General features: G+C 45.5%; 1 protein-coding gene across 15 annotated transcripts in view; it reads left to right on the top strand.

The window, feature by feature from the left end:
* Positions 1-12,025, top strand: part of eps15l1a (epidermal growth factor receptor pathway substrate 15-like 1a) — a 504,393-nt gene that overhangs the window by 99,017 nt on the left and 393,351 nt on the right. For all 15 annotated transcript variants that reach the window (XM_086004995.1, XM_086004999.1, XM_086004998.1 and 12 more), the window contains exon 3: positions 8,921-9,010. In XM_086004995.1, coding sequence (XP_085861121.1) covers positions 8,921-9,010 — 90 coding nt within the window. The remainder of the gene's footprint in view (positions 1-8,920; positions 9,011-12,025) is intronic.

Here is a 12,025-nt window from a genome sequence, read left to right as displayed (position 1 = left end):
GGTAGGTTGGAGTGAGTGAAGGCAGCAGAGAAATTGAGATGGCCGATGTCATGCCGGCAGTTTGCAATGAAAAGATCTAGAGGTTAAGCGGCCAGAGAGGGGTCCAGGTAGAACGAGAATTCTGAAAGCGGGAGAAAGGGTCAGCTGTGCGCTGGAAGACTCCCAGCCAAAGAAGTGAGCACGGAGACGGAAAAAGAGCTCAGCGCCGTGCTGAGCTCGGAATTCATTTGAGGTGGGGATGTAAGGGGATGAAGCTCAGGTGTTTGCTGATGACTGATCGTTCGGGGTCAAAGAGGGGAAGGTCAGAGGGGATAGTGATAACACGGCAGGGGTTGAGATTGGAAGAAGGGATGGGATCAGAGGAAAGTGAAGGGAAAGAAGGTTCCGGAGGGGTGTTGGTGTCCAAGAGTTGTTGAAGCTTGCGACCTTTGACACCTGAAAGGAAGAAAAACAGTTTTTTGTTAAAGCGCCGGATGAGGCGAAGGATGAAATGGAACTGCGGGCCAGGACAGCTTTAAGATAGAGTGAGTCGGTGCTGCTGAAGAGAGAGGTCGAGAGCATGCGTGTGGCGGCACATGGCGTTGAGTGTGGATCTCAGGATACGGCAAGAACACTGATTCAAGGAACGCTGAATATCTCAGAGATATCTGTAATACTGGGGGATCCAAAACATGAAGGGTGGAATTTCAGTTGGAATCCACATGGAATAAGTCGGAGTCGTAGACAATTGCTGAGGAAAGAGATGTGGCTGTGAAAGCGAGTTTTGGTAGATACCTGATCAAACACGAGAAGGGAAACGGAAAGCAATGAAGGTGAATAAGGTAAAAGAGACGAATGGAAATCCCATCGGAGAGAACAACAAAACTTCTTCAAGGTGGGCATTCCTGGAAGAGATGTGGCAGTGAATACAATACACTAATACAAAAGCAAAATACTGCGGATGCTGGAAATCTGAAATAAAAACAGAAAATGCTGGAAATACTCAGCAGTGAAGAGAGAGAGTAACAGAGTTAACGTTTCAGGTCGATGACCCTTTGTCAGAACTGGAAAAAGTTGGAGATGTAACAGATTCTTAAGCAAGTGTAGGGGCAGGGAAAGGGAGGACGGGAGGAAGCAACAAAAGGGAAGGTCTGTGATAGGATGGGAGGCAGGAGAGATTAAAAGACAAAAGGGATGATGGTGCAAGGCAAACGGAGATGGTAATGGGACAAGTTAAGAAACAAGAGATGACTCTAGATGAGGTGTAAATGGCAAGGCAGAGTGATCAACAGCTGCATCTGAGAGAGAGAAAAGAGAAAGAAGAGAAAAAAAAATAGGGGCCAAGACTATAACCTGAAATTGTTGAACTCGATGTTGAGTCCAGAAGGCTGGAAAGTGCCTAACCGAAAGATGAGGTGCTGTTCCTTGAGCTTACGTAAACATGACCTTGAGCTTCCGGTCGCCTGTCACTTTAATTCTCCGCTCCACTCCCACTCTGACCTCTCTGACCTCGGCCTCTTACACTGTTCCAACGAAGCTCAACGTAGGAGTAGCTCAACGTAGAAGCTCAAAGGAGTACCTTCACCACATGGACTGCAGCTGTTCAAGAAGGCAGCTCACCACCACCTTCTATAGAGCAATTAGGGATGGGCAATAAATGCTGGTCTTGCCAGCGATGGCCACAGCCCATGAATGGAAAACAAAACTATCCTAAGCGCACTCAAGAAATTGGCTACCTTTCTGACACGAGCTAGTCTGCTTATCCTAATTTACATGAAAGTTAAAATCCCCCATTAAAACCACTCTGCCTTTGCTCCATCACTGCTTCCTTCCTCGTTGGGCTAGAAACACACTGATTATGAAAGTTATCGCGCACACATTTCAGGAAATCCTCCCCCTCTTTGTCCTTTGCACTGTTACTGTCCCAACCCATATTAGGATAATTGAAATCCCACATTATCATTACTCTGTAGTTCTTGCATCTTTCTGTAATTTGCCTGCACATTTGCTCCTCTATCTTCTTCCCACCTTTTGGTGGCCTATAATATACACCCAGTAGCGTAATAGCTCCTCTCTGCCTTAATTCTAAAAATAGTCTCTTTCTTTGGCCCCTCAACTGCATCATCCTTCTCCAGTGCTATAATAGTTTCTTTGATCAATATTGCCACCCCCCTTTTTTTCCCCTACCTATCTTTCCTGAATACCTTGAATATTAAGTTCCCAATCCTCCCCTTCTTTGAGCCAGGTCTGTTATTGCCACCATATCATAGTCCCATGTGGCGACTTGTGCCTGCAGCTCACCAACCTTATTTACCCCGCTCCGTGCATTTAAGAACATAAGAACATAAGAAATAGGAGCAGGAATAAGGCCACTTGGCCCCTCGAGCCAGCTCCGCCATTCAATAAGATCATGGCTGATCTTGGGCTCAAAGCCACTTCCCTGTCCGCTCCCCATAACCCTTTACTCCCTTATCTTGCAAAACTCTGTCTATCTCCACCTTAAATGTATTTAATGACCCAGCCTCCACGGCTCTCTGGGGCAGAGAATTCCACAGATTTATGACCCTATGAGAGAAGAAATCCCTCCTTGTTTCAGTTCTAAAAGGGCGACCCTTTATTCTGAAACTATGCCCCCGAGTTCTAGATTTCCCCACGAGGGGAAACATCTTCTCTGCATCTACCTTGTCGAGCCCCCTCAGTATCTTATGTTTCAATAAGATCACCTCTCATTCTTCTAAATTTCAATGAGTATATGCCCAACCTGCTCAACCTTTCTTCATAAGTCAATCCCCTCATCTCTGGAATTAACCTAGTCAATCGTATCTGAACTGCCTCCAATGCAAGTATATCCTTCCTTAAATAAGGAGACCAAAACTGTATGCAGTACTCAAGGTGTGGTCTCACCAATACCCTGTACAGTTGTAGCAGGACTTCCCTGCTTTTGTACTCCAACCCCCTTGCAATAAAGGCCAACATTCAATTTGCCTTTTTGATTACTTGCTGTACCTGCATGATAACCTTTTTGTGTTTCATGTACAAGGACCCCCAGGTCCCTCTGAACTATATAGCATTTTGTAATAATAATTTGCTTTTTTATTTTTCCTGCCAAAGTGGATAACCTCACACTTTCCCACAACTTGCTTTCCCACCCATCCGCAAACTTGGCTACATTACACTCAATCCCTTCATCCAAGTCATTAATGTAGATTGTAAATAGTTGAGGCCCCAGCACCGAGCCCTGTGGCACCCCACTAGTTACCGTTTGCCAACCGGAAAATGACTCATTTATCCTGAGTCTCTGCTTTCTGTTAGTTAGCCAATTTTCTAATATATTACCCCCAACTCCGTGAGCTCTTATCTTATGCAGTAACCTTTTATGTGACACCTTATCGAATGCCTTCTGGAAATCCAAATACACCACATCCACTGGTTCACCTTTGTCCACCCTGCTCGTTACATCCTCAAAGAACGCCAGCAAATTTGTTAAACATGATTTCCCTTTTATAAAACCATGCTTGACTGCATTCTGATTTTCCAAATGCCCTGCTACTGCTTCCTTAATGAAGGACTCCAGCATTTCCCTAACGACAGATGTTAGGCTAACTGGTCTATAGTTTCCTGCTTTCTGTCTCCCTCCTTTCTTAAATAAGGGTGTTACATTTGCGGTTTTCCAATCCGCTGGGACCTCTCCAGAGTCCAGGGAATTTTGGTATATTGCAACCAATGCACCCCCTAACTCTGCAGCCACTCTTTTAAGTCCCTGGGATGCAGGCCATCTGGTCGCCTTTTAGTCCCATTATTTTACCAAGTACCATCCTTAGTGATGGTGATTGTCTTCAGTTCCCCCCTCCCTGTGGCCCCTTGATTATCCATTATTGGGATGTTGTTAGTGTCTTCTACCGTGAAGACAGATACAAAATATTTGTTCAGAGTCTCTGCCATTTCCCTGTTCCCCATTATTAATTCCCCAGTCTCATCCTCTAAGGGACCAACGTTTACTTTAGCTATTTACGTACATGCACATCTTCGACTGCATCGCATTTGTTCTCCTGCCTGATCCCTTCTGTTTCTGAACCATTCTTTACTCTTGTGCTATTTGCCTCTCCCAGTCCTCTCTGCACCTTGTTTCTCCACTCTAATATTTCAACCTGGTGCCCATTCCCCCCCCACAAAAGAACAGGTCCCAGTGCCTCAGGAATCTGAAGCCCTCGCTCCTGCACCATTTTTCCAGCCATGCATTAACCTGTTTTATCCTACTATCCCTATACTCACCAGCATGTGGTACTGGGAGTAATCCAGAGATTACTCCCTTAGAGGTCCTGCTCTTTAGTTTCCTCCCGAGCTCCTGAAACTCTGCCTGCAGGACCTCAACCCTTTTCCTTCCTATGTCATAGGTTCCCACATGGACAATGACTTCTAGCTGTTACACCCGCGCTCCCCCCCCCCCCCCCCCCCAATCAAAATGTTCCGCACCACCTCAGTGATTTCCTTCATCCTGGTGACGAAGGCAACACACCATGTGGGAATCACATCGGTGGTTGCAGAAACACCTGTCTATCCTCCCTGACTATTGAAACCCCTATGATCAGTGCATTTCTACACTTTGCTGTGTACCCCTGTGCAGTCATTTGCCCCACCGCGCCGTGGATGTGCTCTAGACTGCACTCCCCCGAGGTTGCTCTCACTGGTATTGAGTGCTGAAAATGGGTTTGAGAGTGCCACACTCCCGGAGCACTCCTGCACTGCCTGCCTCTTCCTACCCTGCCGGATGGCCACTCACTTACTATCCTTCTGAACTCTCTGTACCCTTGCTCATAGCCAAGATTTCCCATGTTCCTGATATTGGTCGGATGAGATGCCAAGTGGAAGCTTGGCCAGTGTCTTGCCTCCCCTCTTTTCCCCCCCCCCCCCCCCCTCCACTGTAGCGAACAAGGAAGCAGAGGTAAAATCAGCGAGTCAATCTCTTGGGGTAACTCTGCATTGCCTGCAGGCAGTTACAGAACACCATGGGCAGAGCTCCAGGAGCAGGTCAGGTCGCTTCAGTCTATCTGGGACTGCTGAGGGAGGGGAAGGAAACTCTCAACAATAACTTGCATTTATATTGTGTCTTTAAGATAGAAAAGTGTCCCAAGGTGATTCACATGTGTAATCAGAAAAATGGACCCCGAGCTAAAGGAGAAACAATTAGGAGGGGCAACTTTAAAAAGTGGAAAATAACAAAAAAAATTACTTAACAAAAAAATAAATTCAGAGGTAAAATGTGATTGAAAGGATAGATTATTTGAAGTAGAATTTAAGTCATGAATAATCTGATATGGTATTCAACCACACATGTGAGGGTTGGCTGTAATCAGCCCAGTGTTAAACAAGTTTTATTGTGGCACCGAAGAAAGCTGGAGCTGTCTCTGAGTTGCTTTTAAAACTTGCTCAGACTTCTACCATGTTGAGCGTGTCTAAATACTATCCACATTAATAGCTGTGGAAGCTGCAACATTAAATAAATTTAAAACCGAGATAGACAGTTTCCTAGCAGACAAGGGAATTAGGGGGTACGGGGAGAGGGCAGGGAAATGGACGTGAGTCTAGGTTCGGATCAGCCATGATCCTATTGAATGGCGGAGCAGGCCCGAGGGGCCGTATGGCCTACTCCTGCTCCTACTTCTTATGTTCTTATGACAGTTACTGCTGTCATGAATTGTGGTGCAGCTATGTATGGCCTGCTCTCCACTCAAGGTTCTGATCTTGACCGTGGGAGATATTGGGGAGGAGAGGTCATTGAAGGGCAAGCCACCAAAACCAGTGTCGGTACCTGATACTGCATCTTATTATAAGCTCTCTCATCTGTGAGGGCCCCTAAAACTAGAGGTTAAAAACTTCAAACTTAAGGGGCTTTCTCTTAGATTATTGGATTATTGGATGCAATAGGAACTGCACCCATGTTAAGTTCATAAGTACTGATTTCTTTTTGATCTTAACATTAGTCTAAGAAAATTAAGCAGCTTCTATTCACAAGGTGCATTTGTTAAAATAAAGCGGGAGTGTTTCATTTGTGTGAGACACTACGTTTATGCTAGTTATAAAAATGTCCAAATTCAGAGTTAATGTGTAAAATATACAATTAAAACCTATGCCCAGCACCAATTGAGGCCAAACATCATTTGAGGTTTAAATATTGAAATGAGAGATTTTCCATTTCAGTTCTATTTGTTCCCCTGTATTTGCATTTTCTTGACATTATTGGCTCCTTAGTGGAGGGCGTGAGGTGGGGTTTTCACAACAGCACTGCCTTTGTCACTGGTTGACCATCATGCATAACTCTTGATCATTAACAAGGCTATCTCTGATCACTCCCTCATTTCTCTCTTTCTGCCTACGTCTCCTTGCCCCACTTCCCCTAAATAAAATGACCCTGCAACCCTAGCTCCCTCACCACATGTTGCAACTCCCTCGCTTCTAGCCCTTCATTGCCAGAGGGTCACAGTTGAACTATTTAGCTCCCTTGGTTTTGCCTTTGATGCTCATGTCCCCACCAAATCACTCAATGTATTCCACATCTGCCATTCACTCCCCTTCCGTGTAGTTCTCCCCTTTACAACCCCAAGTCTGAACACTGCAGACTCGAGTGCATCTGTCCCAAGATCATCCAGATTGCCCACTGCCAGATCTGGCTGGATCTAACAATACCGTGTCTCCCTCAATGGCCAAATCATTCCCGAGGGTAGCACCCCCTCTCCCTAATGCCCCGCTTGCCCTACCCCAGCTCCTTTATCCTTGCCCAATATGAGGAGCTTACACTTCCTGTCTCAAAGATTGAGACTATCCTTGCAGCTGCTGTCTCCTCCTATGCTCCTATTCTTACCCTTGGAGGTGGGGGCAGAGAACCCATTTCACTATGCAGCTTCTCCCCAGCCCTCAACAGGCTATCTTCTGCTCCCTCGATACTCTCCCCACCCACCTCCTGGCCACTCGACTACTGATCCTTGCCTCAGTGCTTGCCAGTACTGTAAATGGCTGACCTCGTGTCTCTTTATCTCCAATGCATTGGGTAAACGGGACTTGGTGCGAGTTGGGTACCATGTTAACGGCACTATATAAATGCAAGTTGTTGATTTGATACAGAACCTTGTGGGTATTTAGTATCCCATTAAAAATGATCTTTTGGTGCAGGATGGAAATTGATGTACCCCTGTAGTAGCATGGACAGAGGATTGGTTAATGGACAGAAAACAGAGAGTAGGGATAAACGGATCTTTTTCAGGTTGGCAGGCTGTAACTAGTGGGGTGCCGCAAGGATCAGTGTTGGGGCCTCACTTATTTACAATCTATATTAATGACCTAGATGAAGGGACCGAGTGTAATGTATCCAAGTTTGCTGCTGATACAAAGCTAGGTAGGACAGTAAGCTGTGAGGAGAACACAGAGAGTCTGCAAAGGGATATAGATAGACCAAGTGAGTGGGCAGTAAGGTGGCAGATGGAGTATAATGTAGAGAAATGTGAGGTTATTCACTTTGATAGGAAGAATAGAAAAACAGAATATTTTTTAAATGGTGAGAAACTTTCAAATGTTGGTGTTGAGAGAGATTTGGGTGTCCTTGTGCAAGAAACACAGAAAGCTAGCATGCAGATACAGCAAGCAATAAGGGAGGCAAGTGGCGTACTGGCCTTTATTGCAAGGTGGTTGGAGTATAAGAGTATAAGCTGGACTTTAGTCCTGCTTTACTTTTAATGAAATTGGTCAAGATAAAGTCTTGCTTATTAAGATCCAATGTAACAAGCTTTGGTTGCTCTGAGATTTGGAGATGTTTGGGACTGTTTGTATAAAGTTCCAGTGGAGTGTGTTTAATGTATGTTAGCGCCAGAGCATTGGGACACAGGTGGGCAGAGCAGCACTGGGTGGGTGGGTTAGAGGTGACTGTAAAGTGTTGTCAAATACAGGAAACTTTCTGATATCCGGCACTGATGGGACCGAGCTGGTGCCGTACCATCAAAAGTGCCGGACATACCAGCGTTAATGTTGAAACATACGGAACTGAAAAGCTCCATGTGAATCAACAAACCCTGCTTCAAAACAGTCGGCTGCAGCTGCAAGCGTCTCTAGCTGAAGCTGTTGTTAGCTACAGACCTTGCAGTGCCTGACTGGGGAAAAAAAAGCAACGAGAACTTAAAAAAACGGCTCCTGATTTTTGCCGTTAGATCGAGTATTCCGGACATATAACCTCCGGATAAACCAAAGTTTCCTGTAACAAGAAGTCCGGTAAACCTTTCAACAAAAATCGCATGAGGTCAGGACACTCTCCACTCCCACTTTGTTATAAGCAGTTTAAAACAAAGAAGGAACTTGCATTTATATAACGTCTCTCACGACCTCAGGACATCCCAAAGCGTTTTCCAGCCAATTAAATACTCTTGATGTGTAGTCGCTGTTGTAATGTAGGAAACGCAGCACCCAAGTTGTGCACAGCAAGGTCCCACAAACAGTAATCTGTTTTAGGTGTTGGTTGAGGGATAAATATTAGACAGGACACTGGGAGAACACCCCTGCTCTTCTTTAAAAAGTGCCATGGGATCTTTTGTATCCACCTGATTGGGCAGACGGACCTTGGTTTAGCGTCTCGTCCGAAATACAGCATCTCCGACAGTGCAGCACTCCCTCAGTACTGCGCTGGAGTGTCAGCCTAAGTTATGTGCTCAAGTCTCTAGAATGGGACTTGAACCCACGATCTTCCGACATGAGTGCTACCCACTGAGCCAAGGGTGACATTTAAATTTATTATTTTACCAAGTATTTTTTTTTAACTTTGCATTCCAAATTGTTTGATTTCAGTAGCAATCTGCGTGGAAGGTTTTTCCCTGAGATTAGCTGCCTGACCTACTGGGGGAGGCAAGAGCTTGTCCAGTGGGTGACTGCTGTGTACTGAATGGGTGTTTTTGTTGTATAGGTGGATCCAGCTCATACAGGAAAAGTTGGGCCTAATGAGGCAGCATTGTTCCTGAAGAAGTCTGGTCTCTCTGACGTTATCCTAGGAAAGGTAAGAACCTGCAAAAGAAGCCTACAAGACCATTAACGCTTCCTGTAATGTTGGATGTTGCTGTGATTGAAGTATTAAGCAATGAAAGGGACATTTAAGTTGCTGGCAACGTTTTCTAGGCTGGTTCTACGTGCGCTCTGTGGAAAGTTGTGTTTGCTGGGACCACAGGTCACAGAATCGGGGTGACCGTGTTGTACCCCATCTCCAAACAGATATTTTTGAGCTTGTATCCAATATTAATAATGGATGCTGCCTGACCTGCTGAGTATTTCCAGCATTTTCTGTTTTTATTTCAGATTTCCAGCATCCGCAGTATTTTGCTTTTGTATTAATAAATTAATGCTGGGGATGTATTTAAAGTACGGCCTGTAACAAAACCTGAAGAAAGCTGGAAACTGCACAGAGGCTGGAAGGTTTGACATTGCATTCGACACTCCTTTCTATCTTATGTTTGGATATCGTGAGCTGATCAAGGTGGATTCGACTTCTCTGGGAAACAAAAAGAACAACTACAGCTTGCATTTATATAGCGCCTCGAACTTGGTAAAACGTCCCAGCTTCACAGAAGCATAATCAGAGAAAAATTGACACTGAGGGACATGTGATAGTAGGACGGGTGACCAAAAGCTTGGTTAGAGGTAGGTTTTAAGGAGCGATTTAAAGGAGGAGAGAGAGGTTTAGGGAGGGAATTCCAGAGCTTAGGGCCTGGGCAGCTGAAGGCATGGCCGCCAAAGAAGTCAGGATGCGCAATAGGCCAGAATTGGAGGAACTCGGAGGGTTGTAGGGAGTATTTCTCCAGTAGCTGATACTCCACTTGCCCCGTGTCGTCTTGGTAGCTTGACTCAAAACGGCAGCTTTGAGAGAGGGATTCTATTGCACTAGTGTGAGAGCTGTTAATCGTCTGTCTGTCTTCCAGACCCTCCAGAGGGAGATTGCTGAGTTATTAGTGCCCAAATTGTGCCTGTTTTATGTACTTGTCTGCGGGAAACTGGATTGAGAGGCTGATCAACAGATATTCCACTTAGCAACTGAAGAGCAATCAGAGTGGGCAGTGGCTGGACTGTTGGGGTCCCAGGTGGGCAGTGGCTCAAATGGAGAGCTCTGGCCAATAAGTGCGCTACTCTCCCTGCGGTTTTTCTTCCTCCTGCTTCCCTAGTCTGTTGGAAACTGATGTGTTTAAAAGGAAACCAGTGATTGATGCTACAAGGCAGCAGGGTCCCATATCTCTGCATTTGGAGGCAACCAGAGAGCCCACAGCAGCCTGTAGGACCTGCGAGGAGGCTCTCTGATCCAGTTAAGACGATGATGGCCTCCCTTACATTAGTCGGTGCTGTCAGTGATGGGAGTACAAGTTACCTGCCACCAACAGCACACTGACAGTTTAAAATGTTCAAGTATCAGCTTTAAATGAATCCCTAAACTACAGTAACAATGTTTATCAAGTACTAACAGCTTTAATGAGTCCCTTTTTTAAAAGGGCCATCATTACCAGTAGAAATTGCTGGACAAATCTTGTTTCTGTCAACACAGTGTGATGAAAATGTCGCTGTGATCAATGATGCCTGGCTTTGACGTCTCCCTAGTATGTGAACAATTCATATTTAAAACCCAAGGTTGAGAAATAGCGCAGCTTTTGTATGTTTGCAAGTGAGCTGTTTTACTGAGCAGTGCCCAAACTGGGCATTGATGAAGGATTTGGCTGAGATCTGGCCTGGAACTCTTCACTGGAGCAATCCACTGAGCTGCCAAGACCCGGGAGTTCTCTCCAAGCCATGTGATTGGCATTATGTTAGTGCTCAAGATGTCTGCTGATACAGTGACGTCTTCAAGATGTAGTCCCGTTTGTCACAATATATTAGAGGAAAATATTGGCAAAACATTTCTGTTGAACTAATTTTATATTTTTGGGGCGAGTTTGGTGTGCCTGTTGAAGTGAGGAAAATGGTACCCGAGGAGGGGGGGTGGGGGTGGTGGGGAACACTTTGCTTTCTGGTCCCAGTGTCTGTACCGAGCACACCCAGGCCAGGAACGGCAAGGGGTGGTTGCTTGACCCTCCCCGACTGTGAGCTTGAAGCAAGGGCACAGACGAGGCCTCTTCCTTTTCCAACAACAGGAGATGGGACTGGGCAGTGAGACATCACATTATTGTGTTGCAGTGCCTACCTTGTACCAGTAGAGAGGATTTCCCCCTCCACCCTTACAAATCAATGCACGTCATGCATGCTCTTGTTATCTTTCCCCTATATCTCTGGGTTAGTTGAATAAGTTATCGACTCGTTTCATTTTGAGGTTTGAAATGGGTTAACTGCGGCCATTCGCACCGTTACCATACATTTATGGGGAAGTAATGCATCTCCAAATGAAAGAAAACAAAAGGCAAATACTGCAGTTGCTGGAAATCTGAAATAAAAACAAAGTGCTTGAAACCGTAACAAATCAGGCAGCCTCTGTGGAGAAAGGAAGGTCGGGTTAACGTTTCAGGTCTGTGACCCTCGGAGCTGGAATGCAACACAGGAAAGGACTTGGCTTGGAGAGCAGCATACACATTGTAATTCAGCTCGGTCGGTGTTGTGTACAGTACGAACTTGGTGTGCAGCACTCCAGCATCATCCCCCTCCATTGCTTTAGCGTCCCACAACATTCTGGAAATGAGTGGAGGGGCTCCAGCTAATAGCCGCAATCAATTGAGATCCAGGGCAGCAGATGGAGACCTCGGGCTGAATTTTATGCTAAATTTAAACTAACAACTTTGAACATACTGCAGTAAAGATCACAAATTTCTTAACCTGCATATGGATGTTGTGTGTCTTGGGAATACTGAAGGATAAAATGATGGCCGGGCTCCATCCTGGAATATTCCTCCAAAATTCAGCCATTGATGAGCAGAAATTCTCTCCGATTAAATACTGGGAAGACCAAAGCCATTGATTTTGGTCCCCACCACAAACTCCGTTCCCTAGCCACTGACTCCATCCCTCTCCCTAACATCTGTCTGAGGCTGAACCACACTGTTCA

The sequence above is a fragment of the Somniosus microcephalus genome, chromosome 13 (assembly GCF_052327205.1).
Source record: "Somniosus microcephalus isolate GS21.2 chromosome 13, FLI_Smic_1.0, whole genome shotgun sequence".
Classification (NCBI taxonomy): domain Eukaryota; kingdom Metazoa; phylum Chordata; class Chondrichthyes; order Squaliformes; family Somniosidae; genus Somniosus; species Somniosus microcephalus.
Note: the sequence above shows the minus strand (reverse complement) of the source record. Positions and strands in the feature narration are given on the sequence as shown.